Source organism: Diuraphis noxia, unplaced genomic scaffold, assembly GCF_037042655.1.
Source record: "Diuraphis noxia isolate RWA-SAM2 unplaced genomic scaffold, SU_Dnox_SAM2 contig0002, whole genome shotgun sequence".
Lineage (NCBI taxonomy): Eukaryota > Metazoa > Arthropoda > Insecta > Hemiptera > Aphididae > Diuraphis > Diuraphis noxia.
Window position 1 is genome coordinate 5,826,661 of NW_028301712.1, and position 22,834 is coordinate 5,849,494.

Below are 22,834 nucleotides of genomic sequence, written 5' to 3' on the forward strand. Positions count from 1 at the left end.
TAACATATATTTATTATAAAATAGAATTATTAAACTTCATCTATGTAAACAAAGTTTATAGATACTATAATGTACATAAATAAAAATAGCATTAAAACGTCTATTCTCTCTATATAAAATAAAGAAGAAAATATATTGTACAGAAAAATGTTATATTGTTATTTTGGTATTTGACAGTACAGTGACAGGGCGGTAAATGCTTGTTTACTTTATTTATAATATTATAATATAATAAAATTAAATTGAAGTAACACAGAGAACAAATAATAAAGGTATACACACAACTGCACACATGGAAACTACACAGTTTCAAGTTGATGAGTTTTTCTTAATGATTAATGATTATAGTAGTAGTCTGTACTATAAGTTTATGAACAATTTATTAGATAAAATAATAATATTTTTTTTTTCATTTTGCGTGCATACAATAATAAATTACAGAAACATCAAACCATCATTATACATGTACGTCTTTTTCTAATGTCTATCTTACTAGTGTTTTTCCACAAACTCGTACAGCGTGACTGGTATATGTCCAATGAATGGTATACGGTTTTTGCGTATGGCGCGAGCAGCATGGCATGCCAAAGATGTGTGGCACAGCGGATTATGTGGAGTGGCTTTGCGCATATCACAAAAAGTGCGACCAGCTGCATTAACTGAATCATAATGTGCTCCGCCGCCCAACAGCAGTTTAATGGTAGTCACATCTTTGGAAGAGACTAAATGGAGCGGTGTATTACCCTCTTCATCGCGAGCATTAGGATTGGCGCCAATTTTGAGCAACGCTCTAAGCAACATAGATGCATCTTCAGAGCTGATGAATTGGGGATGCCGGGATGTTGCCAGAGCAGTTTTACGCGCACTGGCCAAATGAAGAGCAGTCTGACCCATGTGTCCTAAGACTTTGCACTTGTTCAAACGGTACAGCAAGCGATGAGTCAGGTGAGATTGATCATCGTTCCTGATTAATCTAAATATCAATGGTATGAGAGAATTAAAATATATTTTATTATGTATAACTGTATGAGCATGTTTGATTAAATATAAAAAGCATAAACATACTTGAGAGCCATATTAAAGAGATCCAAGGAAATGAGCAATAATCTAGGAGATAAATCAAAAGACGATGGCAGCACTTTTGGTTCACATAACTCGTTGACAGCTTTGATCAGAACCTGAATGATGTCCTCGAATGTCAGCAGCGCTGGAACTTGTCTGTAACCATTATTGTCGTTGGTAGCACATGCGTCAGACATGAAAGAGAAGAGTTCAGCAAAGGAAAAGAATGAAGAGACAGTCATCTGGTGGCAAGACTCAAGGGAACCTCTTTGGATGTCTAAGGCATGGTTCCACAGAGATATGCACCGGGTAAATTTTCCAGCGTCAGCATACACGGCGCCTCGATATCGCACATAGTAACTGGTGTCCGGATGCGTGGGACCTAGGATCCTCTCTCTCACTAACAGAGCCTGGTAAAAAAAAAAAAAAAAAACCATTAAAAATTATGAAATTTAAACAAAGTGAGAAATCTCCAAAGACCCAGACCGACGTGAGTGGGAGTCGGCGAGGTAAGTGGAAATTACTTACTTGCATCCTCATCTCGTCGGGTTCAGACAACAGTTCATTGAGTTCCTCGTGGTTTTTCACTTCTTGAGCCCACTCGTACGCTTCGATCGGCAGTGCGTTGTCCGGCTTAGGTATGTCCAGTTCGTCGTCGTCCTCGCTGAACCTCAAATCCATGGCCTGTTTCCACAGGTCGAAACCACCGATCAAATCTCTCCTCTTGTCGATGTATGTGGCACCAAGCAATTCAAGGGCTTCGATCTTCTCTTTGCGCGACACCAAGTTGTTACTCTTGACCAGGTAATCGACGATGTCAGCGTGACCGGTCACGCACGCGGCCAACAGCGGTGTCATCCCTATCAATACGAGCAGAAAACACAAAACGAGAATTATTATTTATCACCAACTTGAAGGACGACGTGGTCGGTTCTTTTTTTGGCACTCTAATCATATTCACCCAATTGCGCAGTATTATTTTTACTGTTAAAATAATAGTGCAGCGTGTATTTTTGTAATAACATATTAATATATAATCGAGCGGCACTTACCATAAGAGTCTACCTCCATTTTGGCCCCGTTGAGTATGAGCATTTTGAATATGTCCAGGCTACCTGATTCGGCACAATCGTGCAGAGCAGTGTTGCCTTTGACGCTCTTTTTGTTGATATCAGCTTTTAAGGACAGCAAGAAGTTGGCAATTTTATAATGACCTTTGTAGCAAGCGATCATCAGGCACGTGTGACCGTGACGGTTGGATACTTCGATGTCTGTGGAAAGGAAAAATTATATGTTAGTCGAAAGCGGTGAAAATGCCATCGTCAGAGCAAAATTTAACTAAATATCTACTAAAATTTGCGTGAAACACGCGTATGACATCTTACAACTCATAAAAAGTGATTACGACGCCACTTAGCCACAATAATAGTTATATAGAAATAATTTGTCCAGGTAACACCATACGCTTTTCTCCAAAACGGCCGAGCGATTATAATTATTATTGAATGAGCGCCGTCGAAGAAGTGTTAATTATTAGACGAGGGAGAAAAACAACAGTTAATCGTTCCCGCAGTTAATAAATTTCACCTTCACGGCGACAATTAAACGTGTAAGTGTACGGCAAACGTTGCACGTACGCGGAAAATTCTATAATTATTTTTTACTTCATAATATCACATTTGTCCGTTTTACAAGTATTATTACATAAAAGATATTGATATCGTGTGCATTAATGCTGGTAAAAATTTTAAACTATTTTTTATTTTTTACTAACCCGATTAGCACGATTAGGTTTAAATCTTAAACCAGTGGCGCACAGAGGTATTTTGAGAGCACTTGCAGTTAAAAAAGTTATCAACCCACCCATTTTTCAAAATCAAAAAACACTATAGTTAGTTCTATGCAATTCATTATTACATACTATGTTGACACCTGCAGTAATTTACCCTCCACCCCCCTCCCCCCCCCCCCCACACACACACATATACACACCGATAGCACTTAACTGACTGGGCGCCACTGACTTCCACTAATAACCAAGTACGATCAAAATGGAAATGGAAATTCAATTGAGTAAAAATCGAAATATTTATATTATCAGAATTTAAAAAAAAGTTTAACTGTGCATAGTATTCTGGGACAGCTACTATCCAGGAATGAGACTTCAAAAATATAATATTATGTTTGTCTTTTAATAAATAATAATAATGTTTGTCTTTTTTAACCAATATGTCGATGGAAAACACATTGGACACAGATTAATAATATTGTATTTTATTTTGAAAAAAAACTTTGTCCCGGGTTTTGTCAAAAAAATATGGTTATCCTAAGGATGGGACATTTTTAAGGGAAGTCGATAAGGTAAAAACAATAATGTACACAAACAAACGGCAAACACACCTGCACCGTGTTCGACTAGATATTTCACAATTTCGAAGTGTCCGTCGAAGCATGCAGCGCGCAACGGCGTCGAATTGGTTTTGGTCGTAGAATTCACCACGGCGTTTTCTCTGATCAACAGCTTAACTATGTTCAGATGTCCAGCAGCGGCCGCACACCATAGTGGTGGCGCTCCCTCTATTGTTTCACCGTCAAACATAACTGCGAACAAAAATTAGGGTTTAAACAAAAATGTTTTAAGCTGTATAAGTTATAATGGAATAGAGAAAAATGTTTTCCCTAAATGCTTAATTAATAGAATGCCACTGATTCATTATTACAATAAAACTATCTTTATTAGGGTTTACTTTCATATTAAATTGGTATTTATTTTTTTATTGATCATAACATGATTATAAATAAATTCTAATATGGAACATAAATTAGGTGCGATTATGCTCACAGTATTTTTTATAATCATTAATCGCGCTTAGTTGAGAAATAAAATTATATGCTCTTTTACCCAAAATTCACAAAACAGACGTTTATTAATACAATACATATTTGTATAATAAAATATAATATTGAATTGTACATTATAAAAAATGTATACCTACTATACTTATATATAATCAGTTAAATTATTTAATTTTATATGCCATAGGTATATCAATTTAGGCACAACTTTATAGGACGGGCTCAAGGAATGCATTGTAGCATTTAAATTACAAAATCCAGTTTAAAGATTAACATTTATTATTTACATTAGCTATTTAGTTTTATAAAAACTATGAACTTATAGGCCATTTAAATTTGTTATTATAATCATTATTAAACATTCAAAATAGGGATAGTCAAATCTTCTCCAACACATACGACAGAGAGCATTAAAAAATCTATCGTTACGAATGAAAAAAAATGGTTGGACTATATTTATAAAATTAGAATACACGAGATCGCTAAGTTTCACACAAGGCTATTATACAAACTCAATGGTGTCTCGCATGTCGCATTGGATACTTGGCATCCACCGATAAACAATAAAAAAAACAGAATAATAATATTATAAAATATAATGAGTATAATAACATACAAGGGCGTCACTTGGAATAGTGTATGTGGAATGTTTTAGTATTGGATCAATATTTTCGTGACTTTGGATGAAAATTTTTACTTAAAAAAATATTCATAATAACATTATTGGACGCGAAAGACGAAACCGGGTTTGTGGTCTCTGAGTTTCAGTGATACGACCGTACGTACTATATAATATAATACTATTATAGTACAGTTGTAGTATAGACTGCATTGAATAATTTAATAATAAACAGACCAGTCGAAATCTACGTATGCGGTATTACGGCGGCTCTGGTAGCAGCTGACATGCACTATAACATATAAATACCACACGAGAACCGTTGCATGTCGAAACATGAGGCTAACCGAACAGACATGCACAGACATGTTTGTAGTCTGAACCTATGAACTCTATAGATCGCAGTGGCCGGCGGCCGCTCGGGCATGGACATTCCAAGTACTCAAAGAATCTCTGGTAAAATGATTACTTGTTGATTATTTATTGGTATTCATTTTTTTTAAGTAGTATGATACCAAAACTGGTAATATTTTTTTTAACTAGTTGTTTTTATGTCGGTTTAAACATGAAGTGAAACAACTCAACAATTAATAATTGATACATAACTAGTAAAATATTATATTGAATTTATCGTTTTTTTTATTTATTTATAACCAACAATTAAATGTATTTAATATTTAACAAGGAAAGAAATTGTTACCATATTATTATATTTGATGTGTTATTATCGTGATTAAATGTATAATTGTGCACTATTTTTTTTCATAAATCCATTGGCGACGAGCCGCTAATGGTTATAATAATATAAGTACTTCAGTTCAAATTTAATATAATTTATACTTATTACAACTAGACTACTACGACATAAACAGAACTATAAGTCAAAAAATGTAATTAATTTTAGTTAAAAAATTGAACAAACACCTATTAGAATAAACCAAAAATACAAGACACAAAAATTGAATTAAGTAGTAGAAATATAAAATTAACAATTGTTTTAATAGTCAATCCACTGCGTAATGTATAGATAACCATAACCTTGTTATGACAGATAAATATATATTATAAAAAATCCATTTATGACCTTTTTATTAATGAGAAATATGTATGAAGCGAATCTTTTGTATAATTATATGCCTTTAGATAAACGTTTAAAGTGTATGTTTAATGGGAAAAAACATCCGAAATATTAATACTGGTAATAAAATATTTGTAAGTAAAACTACTAATTAATATTTTTATATGTAGTTTATTACTTTTTAGTAATTATTTAAAATAATAATTTTTGGTATTTTAAAATACTTCTTGTAACTTGCAATTTATAACGTAATCAATACACAGAATGTTTATCTTGTTTTTAAGGAGCTAAAATAATAACTATATAGCTATCAATTTCTATAGAGTAAAAATAATAGGTATCTAAATAGCTTAAATAATAATAAAAACAAAAACTATTTAAAACAATTATAGCAACAAGTTAAGTTAACTACGTTTATGTAATTATATTATAAGCAAACCGTAGAAACTATTTAAATTATAAATTATAATATTGCTTATAAGTATTACATCATTCAAAACATTGAATAAAAATTAAAATGATTAAAAAAAAGACATATTTTGTTAAATGTCTTGACGAAATCAAAAATGATTATTTTAATTACAAATAATGTAATCAATTGTTTAATCGTTCAAAAAATATCATTTTCCGAAATATGGGGACCTTAAACAGTGGCGTATATAGAGATAATTTTTGTGGTGGACTAGAATAGAAAACAACTAGCGAGTGATTTTGCACCTAGAAGCTACTATAATATTATATTTAACAGTTCTACTCGTCATTTAGTAATTCATGTGGTTGTATAGAATAGGGCAATGCTATCAACGTACAGTCAACTCGCGATATGATGAATTTCAAGGGACTGAGGAAAAATGTAGGTATACTGAAAGTTCGTTATAATTTCGTAATTCATTGTATCAAAAACATAAATTAAAAAAAAAAATTGTTTTAAACGAGATTTAAAAGAACATTTCGGTGTCGTATTTGCCGAAAAGAATTTGCTTGCTATACAGAGAGTAGTGAGGTAGTTATGAGCAGTGCAAAAATTATCCACGAATATGATAATTTTTTCATTAAAATTAGGGATTCAAAATTAATTAAATTCATTATATTGTGAGAGGTTTGACGAAAAAACGTTTTTTATATCTAGGGGATAAAAATGCACTCAATTTATCGTGATATCACGAGATTTTCAAGGGAACGACCGTTACATTCCTGGTAATGAGATTTTCATTATATCAAGCTTTTTTATATAATTACTGGATTATTTTTTTTTTTTTTTTTGGGGGGGGGGATTTCGGCCCACCCCCGCCCACTAGGCCCCCTTATATATACCACTAGCTCTAGATAATAGGTCAATTCACTATAATATTATAGCAAATAACACCAGATTAATTTTTTTGAACTTAGATTTACTATGTCTGGGTTTGGGTGGGAGAACTAATAGCGTATCTAATATTCTAATGACATACTCCTAAAAGTTTAAGATAAAATGAGTATCTTAATATGTTGACTCAATCATCCCATAAAGATAAACAGACTTTAGCTAAGTATAAATAACAAAATGGTCTGATAGCATTACAAGTATAGTTATTAGTTTATTCTTTAAACACAGACAAATATAGTTATTAAAACATATTTGTTAAAGTATTAAATAATTTGCACTTGCAATGTTAGATTAATGTAAATTTATTACTGTTACTAATCTACAGCTGTTATGCAAATTTTTTTAAAATAAAATTATAAACAAAGCTATAAAGCTTATGAATATAATGATTAATAAGCCCGCACTTTATAATTTATTGATTGATTGTTAACATATTAAACAAAGACGTGATAACTATCTCAATTATAAATAAATATAATATTATGTTTAGTATATTATGTTAAGTACTCAAAATACAGACTACATAAATAGATTATAATATCTAACATAGCAATTGATATCAATATCTGTGTTCAAAAATTACTTTGAAATTTATATTTTGTTGACACATTTAAACTTAATACAAAAAGAAAAATATTGTTTTTAAATGTATACTATATAAGTGATGTATAATTTCTATAAAATTAATAAATATATCATAAAGTAATTTATACTTATGTATATTTTTATTAAAAGATTAAAATATGCAAAAACTAAAGATAAAATAGAATCAAATAATTATATTAAATTTACTTTATAGAGTAAATATTTATTAAGGAAAAGGATAAAATTGAAATTTTACATTGCGATCAAAGGAAATACCTAATATTTCAAAAGATTATATATAGATTTTAATGATTAATTTATCACCTGAGCCTGTTTGCTCAATATCGACTTTGTGTCTTTTGATTAAATACAAGGCTATATCATAGTGGCCGTGTCTACAGGCCATCAGCAATGGCGTAGCGCCAGTGGTTGTAGTTTTCAACAGTTTGGCATTTTCCATCGCTGATTTGCCTTCCAACAGCAACTGAAAACAAACATATTAAGGTCATTAATGGTGAAACTAAATTTCATTATATTCCATGAGCAATTAATAGAGATATTAGAGAATCAAGACTTTTAGGCCCTAAAATTGGCAAACATTCGTCACCACCAGGAAGTAGTGTTCAGTCACGTTTTTAAGTTCCATAAGTGTACAATATCTTATAAGGTAGGGTCAAGGAAACGGGCTACCTGATACTAGACTTCATCGATGGTTAAATACTTCCATACATGGAACAACATTGTGGTCATTTCATACAGTTCAAGGCTGATCCAAATAAATTACTGAGATGAATTCGATGAAAAAAAATCTTATTTATTTGAAAAAAAATAACATGTTTATGAGGATAATTATTGAACATGTCCGATAAGACAAAGGAAGAGGGGCAAGAAAGAAAGGAGACAAAGCAGAAAATTTATTTTTACTAAGTAAAATGTAATGGGATATTGATCACTTACATGAGCGCTCAATTCAGACATCGAGTCAGTTATCCTACTTATATTGTAGATAATAATAATGATTGTCTTTAGAAGATTGATTATTATAAATATGAAGATAATTTTTATTTCCATACCTTATATGAAACACTCACACAAGTCATAATACACCTATGACATAACATAATATGTAGATTAGTAGATAGTTGTACACCATTGTTCAATATAAGCTAGAAATTGTAAATATAAAACCTGTTTAATGTTCTTGATTAATTAGATATATACCTAATACCTAAAGATGCCTACTAAAAAAATAATTAGATAGATTTAAAATATTAATTTTAGGTAATTAAACTAGATAATACCTACTGACTACCATGATTAATTTGGTTTTAAAAGAAGTATTGTTTTATTTTTTTCACAATTATAAAAGCATAATACTATCATTAGAACATGTTTTAACAGCTTATTTAAAATAATAGGAAATTCAATATTTTAAATCAACTTAAATTTTGTTAATAAATAAGATTTATAAATATGTGGGATTATAAATAAAGTATCTTATTTAAACACATTTAACAAGGATATTATTTTACCTTGAAATATCTGATAACTATTTAAAATTTACCATTAAAATATTGAAAATACAATATTTTTTAAACATTTTATAGATGAGTAACAAATTAAATTAAAATATTTAGTATGATTAAATAAAAATACAATTTAAATATAAATCAATGTAGCAAATCGGAAATAAATGTTTGACAACTAATGAATATTAGAAAAAATGTATTTTAAGTTTAAATCAAATAACTAATTAATTAGATAGGCATCTAGTTATGAATAATTTAAATTGATTTAAATTTTTACATTTATGCATGAAGCATGCAATTTCTATAATGGTTTGATTATGATTATATTTTGTACATTTATTGGAACGGATACTGCACTTTATTGCTAGATATTTTAGATGGGGTGATAAAGTAAGCCAACTTTATTTGATTTTGATCAAAATCATGAGTTTTGACTAAAAATTACTGTAAGAGATACTTAATATAAAAATATTATAAGTAAAAGAATGCAAATCTACTTAAAATAGACAGGTAACATTAAATAAAAAAATGTTACTTCAATAATATTTATTTTGTTTGTTTTCAATGTTTTATTTCAACATGAAAATATACTAGGTGCATGGGTATAAATGAATACACAATTACACTTAATAAAATATAGACTGTTTTAGCAGAATGAAAAATATTGACCTTGGTATTGAACTGTCCGCTAACACATATGTTGACTGTGAAGTGTGTTGTATTTATACAAAGTTGTGAATGTGAATCAGATCTAATGTCATTCTACCTTTCACTTCCTAGTCACTGCCATAGAAAGCTTTAATATTATTACTATGCTTGCTGGGAGTTTAATTTTAATGAATTATAATTACTAAAATTAATTATTGTTTATAACTGTAATAGTAATGAAATTATACAGAAGATTTAATGGGTTTGACTAAAAATAATTATAACATTGTTATAATCTATATTTTGTAATCCACTGTACATCATAAGCGCCCAAACAGCCCAATCTAGTTGAGAAGACTCAAGTTTTGGATATAGTTTAATTTAAAAATAAATGTGGAATATAAATTACTATTTAATTGAGTTATATACATATAATATGTACAACAAAACGTCCATAACAAGATTTATTATGTATTGGTTAAAATAACTAACTAATACTAACCTCTTCATAAAAATATTTTAGAAAATTACAACCAAACTTATGTAATTATATTTAACAGGATATCATACCCAATAACGTTGCTCCCATCTTACTAACTCATTATATACAGGGTATAAGCCCAGGGAAAGCCTGACCAAAAAGAAAATTCATGCTAAGTCATCATATACATATACAAAAATTGTTAATATTATTATATGATAAGTAAATAATTTATGAAATGTACTCATGTTAGCGAATTGTCAAAAATCATATTTTTAAAAAGTTATTGCGTTCCATATTAATTTTACCAAAAAATATTGAATTTTAAAAAATTCTAAAAAATATACTACTTGTTGACTTAATAAAGATACCTAAATCTTTTTACTATCAAAATTATTCTTATAATCAGATTCACAAATAAGCTATTTTTAATTTATTCAATTATTTTTATTTTCAGTACTAAAAAACAAACATAAAAAAATGTATTATACATGTAGCGCTTGGGTCATTTAATGAAAAATTAAAAAAAAAAATATTAATTTAAACAAAAATTACTCAAAAAATCAATTCTATCTGTTACACTTTGTATATGTTTAAATGTACTACCAACTGTTCCAATTTTGTGAAACAAATTTGTCCAAATAGCTTGTATTTAGAGTGAATTGACTTATTATCAAACTTAAATGTAAGCATCTTTGTTGTTTCAGCATTTTAATTTTTAAGTGAATTATGAGTATGTAAAATATTAATATTTGAAAACACTAAAAAAAAACCAATACACAAATAATATTCTTACATTTAAGTTTGAATAGTATGAAAATAGGTTAATTCAGTCTAATATAATATAAACTAACAATACCTACAAAATTGAAACTGCTGGACATATATATTATATTTTGGTATATAATGTGATAGTAAGACAAAGACAACATAAGCAGGTAAGATGTTTTCTCCTATTAACAAATTTCTATATAGATGATGGCTACATATTTTTTTTCTGTTGTCCATGAGGACTTTGTAATTTGAGTGTTCACTGTATTTGTATTAATTTATATAAATATGGATATAAAACAACACAATTTATAAAATGAGATTGGTCAAAGAGAACAACAGGTGTAACTTAGATTACTTTATATAATATATTATATTAATGAAATAAATAATTCCTTTTGTATATTGGTGTTGTAAGAACAGAATATTACATTAAAATATATTTTATAATTTTAGTTTCATGTACTAAAGGATAATTGAAATTTGTTTTGTTTCCTGGTTTTAGATGTTGAGTCAACTGAAAGACATTTTATAAATTGGTAACTTGCATAGTTATAGGTATTGTTCATAAAATCATGATTTATCATGTTTTGTGGAAAATTATTATAACTACTTAAAAGTTAAAACATAGGTACCTACCAATTACATGTTATATTAATTAATAATTCAAATTACAGCATAATATTATAATACCTATGCAATTTTAGTTTGATTAGAATATAATAATATATACCTACCTACCAAGTTGTTTTTTTTTTTAAATACAAGTTTCAGTAAAATAATTGACTGAATATATAAATACTAAAGATAAGAATATTTTAGTTTGTATAATAATTCCTTAACAACAAGACTATTTTGGCATACTATCATATACATACATTTTTTACTATCCAAGTTTAGAATGATGTACTTAAAATAAAACTATCCTTCAACCAAATGTTGATAAGCACAACTTTAATAAATGATAGCAGTTTTTATTAATTAAATAATCTATATATTGTCAACTGTTATTATTTAAGCTGAAACACTAAATGTCTAGTTGAAAAAAATAAAGATTATGATTTATACCAAATTCATATTTAACGAATAAAAGGTGGGCCAGTAGTTCTGATGCAGTGTTTTTAAAAATGTATATATAATATTAGGAAAAATAATCATTTTTTTTTTAAATGTATGTTTGTGAATCATATTTGTTTAATCAATATGTAATACCTACATTTTTGCCAATCAGAGATCTCAAAAGATATACCTTCTGACTATTTGTTTTACTGTTACTTATTAGCATTCATAGCTGATGAGTAGACATTTACCTAATGTTAAAAATTTAGGTATGATTATAAATTATAACAAGATAAAGGGATATTCAATTTTTAAATGTAATATAGAAAAGTATGTTTAGTGTATAGGTGATAAGCCTAGATTAAATTTGTATGAAACTAAGTTATTTATAAGTACCTAATTACATTTTATTTCTATTATTATTAAAAGTATATTAGATAACTGAATAAATAAAATTATGTTAAATTATTGATTTAATTCTTTTGCATTATTTTAATCAATAACTTTATTAATTTTTATATAATATTATAGGTAATAGGAATAAAATGAATATTAACAACGATTTCAGTAACTTTTCAGAAACTTAATAACAGGGATATTTTTTACTATATTATCATTAGGACTAGGACAGTATAGGATTTTGAATTTTTTTTTTAGGATTTACAGGACATAACTTTTCAAGCACAAAATGTGATTTGGTTATATACGAGTCCAAATATATAGTTTTAATTTTGCTTTTTTTTTGCATTTCTTGTACTTTTGTGGATTTAAGGTAATTTTGTTGCATTTTTAGGTCATTTTTCAATTTTATGGGCATTTTTTTATACTTTTTTGAAATCTATGTAATATTTTTCTAAATTTTCATTTACCCAAGATGTTCTCGATAAAAGTTTTGAATTTGTAACAGAAATAATATTGTATTCAATATTTCAATTATAGAGAATAGAGATAGTATGTTAATACTCGTTATCGATAATAAAATCACGTATACTGGCATAGGTATACAAAACAAATTTAAAATGGTGTTAGAGAAAAATACTGGATTTGAAACGTTAAGTAAAATATCAAAATTATAATTGATGGAACTGAATCAGACACGACTCATTTCCCTGATAAGTTCAATATCGACGATATCACGTACATGAAATTTGCTCCGATTACTTCTGTGGATGTGGAAAAAAGTTTTTCATCCCACAAAACATTGCTAGCAGAAAATCGGCAGTCATTTGTATTTGAGAACTTGAAGGAGCTACTGATTGTTCAAAGCAACAATACATTTTTAAAGGTAATAAATTTCAGAATAAAAAAAATAAATGTATATATTTTTTTTATTTTATAATATTTGTAGTTGTTTATTTCAGAATAACTCAAGCTGGCCGTTGCATGATAAGTCCAAATTTCAAAATGTAGTATTCATATTATCAAAAAAATCCTAAATTAACATTTTTTTTTTTGTAGCTATTTTTTTATATTATAATTTAAATAATTTTGTACCGAAGTATTAATTAATAATTAATAACTATAATGCATCTTTATTATATTTTAAAATCATTTTTTTATCTTTTGGACATTTATTAAGGTCATTTTTAGGTTATTTTAGGGTCATTTTTTTAGGTGTTTTAGGTCATTAAAATCCTAGACCTAATTATCATATTATAATGTAGGCATTAGGCAAACATGTAATTGGAGGTGATTGATACTAAAATAATAAAAATAATAATTTGTTTACGAGCAAATCAAGGAATAAATATTTATAGCGAACGATATACATAAAACTGAGCACAAAACTTAGTACTTAGCTGTTAATTCTAAATAATATTCCGATTGAAATTAGAATAAATATTAATGATAGGGAATAAGAAGTAAGTACACTGAAAAAACGAAAATCAAACGAAAAAATAAAATTGAATTCAAAATTCATAAAACAACAAACAAAGTCTGGTTTTATTATTTCTCACAATTTGGTAAAATAGAACGAAATCATATTGCGGACGATAACACTATTTAAAAACGTGTTGCTTAATAAACAGTTACACATTTGTTTAATTGACGTTAGCATAATAAAAATCAATCGTGTATAAAGCCACAGCCCACAGGTACCACGCTACACAACATATATTATTGCTAGTATTATTGTTATATTGTAATAATAATGTAATGTGTTTCAAATTGAAAACAAATTTAATTCGTTCGACTATGCACAATTTTTTTATTTTCACGCAGCGAACAGTGTATTATTTCCATCCCATGTCCACCTTCAACCATCATTTGCGTTTTATTTTATATCAACGATGGTTTAAATAATATAATATTTCAATCATGATTCAACAAGACGTAAAAACGAAACAAGGAAGCAAAACATAATATAAAATATTACATATAGATATTGTCGTGTAACAACCTTGCCAACGACCAAACGCAATAATTATCAGACGTATGTATATAGACATATAGTATAGTGTTTATGCCAAGAAGCCCGGAACACGTGCGAATTCAATACACGTGTGTACTAAACCCTGCTACATAAACACGCACAATACGTATATTTGGGAAGTTAATTATTTTAACTATTATACTGAATTACTAAATATCCCTAAGCATTACCAAAAAAGGATTATTAGCTCATCAACTTTTCTTTGTACATATAAAATGCGTATTTGGATTAGATACTGCGTGTACACATGAATCTCGACATAAATAGCATAATAATATAATATTAATAATTAACTAATATTTTGTAACATTGTTTTTGTCTCAATGTACCAAAACAAAGACAACTCGTAAAAATATTTTTCTCATTCTTAAACCATTAAAAATTCATTACATTTTACCTCGGATTTTACTATTTTAGTTAAAGCTAGGTACGAAGTATCCTCGATGGTGACTAATATTAATTAAAACACTAATAAAATGCATAGGTAACGCATTATACATTTATACATACATCGAATAAATTTATAGGTACAAATTTTTAGAAAAGCGGGTAAATATAGATGTCGCTCTGCTGTACGGTATAATTTACAAGTGGATTACTGTAAGGAATTACATTAAATTATTTAAATTTGAATTCAATGATATAATATCATTGTATACGAAAAACGATTCTGAGTTTTATACTATATTATTAATTATATTGTTATTATTGATTTTTTTTTTTTTGCAGCAGAATTAACTACTTACGTGGAACCTTATTTTAAATTTTCAATCTTTAGCTATAAAAGTTAAACATTTTATAAATTCTTAACAACCAAAGAATTTTTAAATTTTCTATTAAATACATTTTGTCAACATTTGAAATTTATATACATATATATAAAACGTGTCAATGTATTTTTAATATTTTACAACTTCTTACTTCTTTTATATCAATTAATAGAGAACCTTGTATTAAATTTTTAAGTCTTTTGACCCAATGAATAAAATTTTATTGACATTTATAGAATAAAACTAAAAAACAGAAAATTTCAAATGTCTATAAATAACTTCATAGGATTTAAAATATTTTGTGTCTACAGTAATTTGTTTTAAATTTACACCAATATCAAAATTCGATTTTCTAACTAGATTCACTATCAACCGGGAAAGCTACTGAAGTTAAGAATCAAAACATTATTTTGACAACTTACAACAGACACAAAAAAAAAAACACACAACATTGTAAAATCAATACATTCAGTGGAGCGCCCAGTCTAAAAAAACATTTGCATACGTTGTTTTATTTTATCTAATGCCTATATTATAACAATGTGTCGATGTAGGTTAGGTTAGATAGACCATAGTGTCATACTGTATGTTTTAATATTTTCGAGCTAACCCGTTATTTAATGTAAGAAATTACTCAATGTATAGGTAACGATGTTACATGTACCTATTATAATATTAAGTAGTAATCACTAAAAGTTTAACAACTTATTAAAATTCATAACGAGATGTGAAAGAGAATTTAAGTTGAAAACCAATTTTTTTATTTTGCTTATATTAGTTGGCCGAAAATATTAAGTGGGAAACTAAGAATAACTAAGAATAACAAAGAAATTAGAGGGACAGGCAATTTGGCAGAAAGTTGCGCAAGAAGTCGTGTTCCAAGTTTATTTTGTAATACATACGAAATGCATAAAAAGTCGTCTCGAGCTTAGCTTCAGTATAGTAATAGAGATTACAATATTATATAAAATTATGTATTTACAAGTCTCGTAATAATGCTAAATCAATAATAGTGAATTGATTTAAAACGATTGGAAAACAATAGGGTATTTTTTTATTTCATATGTCTGTACCAACATGAAGAATTTTAGTTTTTTGTTTCAAAATACACACAAATTAGATGGGAAAGAGTGATTAGAGAAGAAAATGAAACGGTAATGGCGGAAACCGTTATTGAGAATTTGTAATGAAACTATCAGAAATAGCCGGTTATGGAAAGCAGAGTAATGTATAATGCATAAATAATAATAAACAGTGGGAATAAAAATGTATGGGCCATTATTTTTTTTACTAGGCATGCTTACAAAAAACTGTAATTTAACTTTTAGGCTTAGTAATTAATATAAAACAACAATTTTGTTATAGCAAATATTATGGCTGAAAAAACTGTATCTAAAACTTGAATCTACCAAGTTTCAACCATCATATTGGCACGTTCATCACTTTAACGGGTATTCTATTACCTCTCGATTAGTCGTTTTATGTGGGTAAAAAAATCGAGGAAAAAATGGTTAGATAGACTGGTATGAAATATGAATACGACACGTTTTCATTATACAATATTATAGACTACAGTATTATCAGTTGAGTAAGTGTGTAACATGTTATCGGAAACTCTGTGATTATATTACTATTTCAAAAAAGTTCATCATAATATATAGCAAATAAAGATCAAGGGGTGGGAGAATCTGATCACCAAAATCTTGTGACTACGATTCGGACGACAACAATAATAATAATATTATTATTATCAGCTGGGATAGAAAGCGTCGAGCGGCGGCCGACAACAAGTGGGTAACGTAGGCTGCTGCTGCTATTGCTGTTTTCTTACTCTATGCTATATAATATACAAATACGTGTGTGTGTGTGACTAGTAAAATATTCGAGAGATACGTCGGCCAATGACCAATGTTTATTATTATTCTTCCGAATCTTTTACGACGGAGATCTCGTTGAAAAACGAGCGGTCGCCAACCAATTGCGTCGTTGAGTGTTGACGACGCGACGGTATCCGGCACGATATGAAAATAACTCGCGAGCGCACAAAGAAACCCGTTTTTACAGCTGGACACGACGAGGACGCCGCCGCCGCTGCCTGTTGGCAACCGTAACGAAACTCGTGGCAGGAAAGAAGTATACAAACCGGACGACGGACAACTGTGGTGTACGTTCGTCGTAGCCGTGTTTAGTGTTTACTACAAAATATATGCTGGGATAATAATAATAATAATATAAATAATTGTATACATGGCCCGGCGTGTCCTAGCACTTCCAACGTCCACCGAGCTATAGATAAGAATATTAGGAATAATACTCTAAAACATTGATAAGTGATAACTATAAAACTATAATATTCTCATCATCTAACTAGGTGGCTAGGTATCGGAAAAGTAATGTGAGTTACTACTTATAAAAAAAAAAAGTTGCAATAATTCATTCTATTTTAAATAATAAAGAAAAATGTATTGACCTTGTTTTAATTTATTACCACTATCACCACATTCCACAAGTAAGACAAAGGATAGATAAGAATAGTATGTGATATCAGACAAAAAGAGTGGGTGCGTATAACAATAAATCAATTTTCGATATACATTTGTAATTAGACAATAATATAGCAAGCACTAACGTAGGTCGTAGGTATAAAGCCAAATACGTAAAATGTTTATTGGCAGTGTAGAAGTGTAGAACATGATAACAAAAAAAACCGGTGTAGGATAATGAACCTGAATAATGTTATTATTATTTAATTTTGAAGTATTCAGATAAGAGAAGTAGCGACGCGTGGAACTGTCGAAGTCGATAACCGGCAGCAGCAGCCGTTGAACGCAATCATGAAACCACACCGATAAATTATTATTATTCATGTAAATACGAAATCGTTCGATACGTTTTTAATATTTTATTTTACATGCCTCAGACAGATTTTTATGAAAAATATCAAATCGGCTCTGGACACGGTGTTTAAAATAATAAAATCTCTGCAACGCGAAGTGTAGTAGTGTAGATGTTGAGTGTTACGAATCGCTAAAACTGGCGGAGAAAACAGACGAGCGTCTTATAAATATCTCTTTTGATTTAATAGGTCATCGTTGATGGGTTATCGGCCGCCGTTTAAGTATTTATTATATATTGTGTCTTTGTAGTAAAATGTAACAACAATGCAATATTGTATTGTAGAGGGCAACCGAGAGCCAAACAGTGGCGAGGAGACGGACGTTTTTGTTTACCTTGTAAATTGCGCAAAACATGCACGCGCGATATATACTCGCCGCCGCCGTCCGAAGAGACGCTATTATTATACGCCGGCGTTTTCATTTATTTTTTAACAATAATATTATTATTTTCGTCCCGAAAACTGTGAGACGATAGGCCGTGGTTTTCTTTTGGTTAATCTTATGTTAAAAAAGCGACAGCCAACGACTCGCAGTCACGTGGCGTCCATAAGAAAAACACAAAACGTCCGATTTAAATTCTGAAGGTGCGCAATTAAAAAATATATTATACGATCAATGCGTCCGTACGCAATATTATTTTTCCTCGTGTCGACGTCTATGATAATTTTATTAATATTATTCGGGCGCGTGTGTGTGCTGCGATAATATTATTATTATATTTATAAAATGATGATGATAATCAGCGTCACCGTGTACCGTCCGAAAATAGTACATAAATAATATACACAGGGTGTCCCACGGAGATCTGTCAAATGAAATAACTTTTGTTTTAATCAATATTTTTTAAAAATTTCTGTTAAATATAATTCATAGATTCTTGTGCTACATTTTTTTCGAAATATTCAATACAGCCAATTTGTAAATCGGATTTTCAGAAAAATGTATATGGTAAAAACACTTATTTAAGTCAAATAGCTGGTCTTTTAAAATTTTTTTTAAACATCAATATTTTCGTCAAGTAAATTACGATCTAGTTTATGTTAGAAACATTTTAATTTCAAAAAATATTTTATATGAACATTTTATAGATTCATGTTAAAATCTAATACATTTTTTATTGTATCTACTATTTTATTACAATAATATTGTTTGGTCAATAAACTCATTTTTAGAAATTAAAATGTTTCTAACATAAACTAGATCGTAATTTATTTAACGAAAATAGGTATTGATATTTAAAAAAATTGTAAAAGACCAGCCATTTGAATTAAATAAATGTTTTTATCATAACATTTTTTCTGAAAATCAGATTTACAAATTGGCTATGCCTATTGAATGTAAAAAAAACAACTTTTATCAACTTTTAAGTTCTTTATTTTCAGTATTATATAATACAAAATAAAAATGTTTTCTAAAAATGTAGCGCAAGTGTCTATGAATTATATTTAAAAAATAATGATTAGAACAAAAGTTATTTCATTTGTCAGATATTCGTGGGACACACCCTGTATATATAATATATGCATATATATACGAGAAAGAAACGGGTGCGTTTTTGTTTTTTTTTCGCGGTGCAATTAATGTTATTCAAGTATTCAACGGGAATATTTATTGCAATGATTGAATAATAACATTAAAATTTATAATAATTATTGCCGTTTCAAGCGATCCGGCCGATTTTGATTGTTTGTTTATTCAACAAAGAGGTGTTTGCATATTTATCAATATCATAAATAACATCGTAAATAACATAACCTACATAATATTATTGTGTGATTCACTGGTAAAGTGCATTTCGGCGACGGCGTTTGAACATGCGTGATTATAAAATATTGGTTTTTTTCGAGGGTTTTTATTATAATATCATTATATTTTATATTATATTATTATCATTTCATATTATACAAACTGCACGAGCATTAAACGTCGCTATATAGATACTTACTCGAGAAAAAACGTTGACAACGTTCGACGAATTGTTTAATGTTTTTGTTCGGTTCTCAATCGATATTATATTATCTTTTATGTATACCGTACCACCTACCTATAATAATGAAATTATTCCAACTTTTTATATAAGCAATGTTGTCGTCGATACACGATCAATAAAATTATTTATTTTTATCAAATTTTCAAGTGCTCTACTAAAACAACCCTGGGGTAGGTAATAGAATGAAAAATACGAAAAAAAATAGTATTTAAATCTCATAAGTAATAACATAACCTAGAAAACCCAAATCATGATTAAAATATACATTAGGTACCATCATAATATTATCAAGATTCCTAAATGCCAGTATAAATGTATTAATATTTGTATTTAAATTAAAATAAGGGTTATAATATTATTTTATTATGCATAGGTGTATAGGCACTTGTACAACTAATCTTAATATACCTAATAAAATGATTGGTTTGTAAATAAAACATAAATCCAGTAGGTAACTAGGTAATACAAATAAATTAATGTATTATGTACGTTGTACAACAGAAGGTAGGTTAGGATTTATCTACTAAAATAAATCTGGAAATAAAAATATTGTATTAGGCTTCATTAACTTGCTTGTAAAATATGAAAATATTACTATGTACCTACTAGTTGAGCTTATTATATTAGTTTAGCTTTAAATAACAATATAAGCAAAAGGATTATGATGGAAAATTAATAATTATGTTGATTAAATATAATTAGAAGGCACATAATATGTAGCAAGGTGAAATAATAGGCACCTAGTACGTTGGCACCTCATTTTAATATCATGCTATAAAACAATGTACTTGTTTTCTGCAATGAACTATGTTTTTTTTAACTAATTGATTAAAAACATTTTTTAAAACTAGATAATATTATAATGTAGATACAAGTAGGTAGGCACCTATTTTAACTTGACAAAATTATAAAATCATTTTTTTTTTATGATAATAACTATTAGGTATTTAAATATTATTAGGTAAATGTCTTGATAAATGAGCACATTATCTAATGGGCTATCTACATTAATTTACAAAATATTTAATAACTATGAAACTAAAGTTTATATCTCTATTTAGTTTAGTGGATACTTGTAAAATAAACACATCAAAGATCTTGAATAACTGTACAAGTTAGGAATGTAGATAGTAGATAACCTCTATCAAATATAGTGGAGGCATTTTGTAATTAAAGAATGATATTTAAATGTCGAAGCCAAAGATGAATTTAAATATCTAAGTCAAACGTTAAACTGCTGCCTACTTAATTCAGTTAAAAAAAACTTTCTAATCTGGTAAGTAGGTATTCATATTTTAACATAAAAATTTAACTATCCCATATTAATTACCTAATTACCCATCACAGTGAACAAAATTTGAGAAAAAAACATTTGATAAGTATTCCAGTGTACAAGAATAACAATTGAGAATGTATTTAGATGTCTAGGTTTTTTTTATTAATAATCGTTTCAATGGAATCGCCAGTAGGGAAAAGAAAATCGATCTAAAATCCAAGTATGCAGGGCTAGGGATAGGTTGAGGATATAAGCTATCATATAAACTGCAATATAGGGAGATGGGCAGCGCACATAGATACTGTGTTTATTGGCAATCGAAACGATTGACTGGCAACACGGAAAGTGCAGAGGCCAAGGCGAAGAATACCAAATTAATTTAATCGGTGTGCAGACAGGCCGATTGCAGCATTCGGTCTCTATCCGCAAGACCATAAAATATATGTACCTATGCCTACAACACTACCCAACACACTTCAAACACTGATTGTGTGTCGCAAGCAGTAAGCACCGACATCCTTTCGTCCCTCGACAGCCCCCCCTCCCAAACAAAAAAAAAAAAATAAAAAAATTAGCCCATCGCACCCCGTGTTAGGGGTAACTCGTAACTATCAACTGAACGTCGGCACCGCTCACCTGCAATCGTTTTAGTCGTCCGTCTCTGGCGGAATAGAACACCGAGGCTGCGATCGTTTCAATGTCGTTCATGTTACATCCGCTGTCGTCGGACCTAACACGATGGCATGTCGTCAACAGCCGCGAGGCGCGCGTCCTGAGAGCCGTGTTTACAAGTGTTTGCTTACCACGAAATACGACACAAAAGGGGGGGCACGCACTGACCCGGACAATGACGATCAACGACTCGACGGGGGTGGCGGACGGAAGACCGCTACGGCAAAAATATTATAATATTATTATCTAACAGTCGCCGAGTCGTGGCAAAATCGGGCACTCGCGAGTAATGGACTTAATCACAGTGAAACTCACGAGCTCTGACAGAGTCTATCGCTTACACAATCGGGTGATTCGCGGAAATACTCTAGACGGTGCGCGGTGATCGTGTGGATATCGCGACGTTGGCGACTGCGAGTGCCGCTCAACAGAATCGAAAACCAAACTGTCGTGTGGCGGTGCGACGACTGACACTGACGGCGGTCGACTCCTCGGTGGCTCGGTCGAGTCGACGAACCGAATGAACCGACGGACGTGAGTAGAACACAAAAAACGTCGGCGGCCGGGTGGCGGTGGCAACAAGACGACTATGATAGCGACGGCCGTTCGCTTTGTCAGTTGACCTTGATCGCGTCCGCAGTGTCCGCGGTGCAACAACGACGGCAGCAGCTGCGCATTTGCGGCAGCGTCAGTCGCTTCAGCAGCAGCTGATCGCGTGTAGAACGCAACACACGGCGCGCG

General features: G+C 29.7%; 1 protein-coding gene across 3 annotated transcripts; it reads right to left on the reverse strand.

Moving 5' to 3' along the window:
* Positions 1 to 133: 133 nt before the first annotated feature.
* On the reverse strand, positions 134 to 22,711 carry LOC107168085 (protein fem-1 homolog CG6966). 3 transcript variants are annotated; one of them, XM_015517369.2, is made up of 7 exons: positions 22,058 to 22,711; positions 7,891 to 8,050; positions 3,463 to 3,663; positions 2,115 to 2,333; positions 1,591 to 1,922; positions 1,066 to 1,472; positions 134 to 973 (listed from the first exon to the last, which is right to left on the reverse strand). In XM_015517369.2, exons 1-7 carry the CDS (start codon positions 22,127 to 22,129, stop codon positions 493 to 495), a joined length of 1,872 nt encoding a protein of 623 aa, XP_015372855.1. In that variant the 5' UTR covers positions 22,130 to 22,711; the 3' UTR covers positions 134 to 492. The 3 variants fall into 3 exon arrangements, with proteins under 3 accessions (XP_015372855.1, XP_089077654.1, XP_015372865.1); XM_089221528.1 differs by lacking the exon at positions 22,058 to 22,711 and adding an exon at positions 8,640 to 8,681; XM_015517379.2 differs by lacking the exon at positions 7,891 to 8,050 and having other exon boundaries at positions 22,058 to 22,197.
* Positions 22,712 to 22,834: the final 123 nt, after the last annotated feature.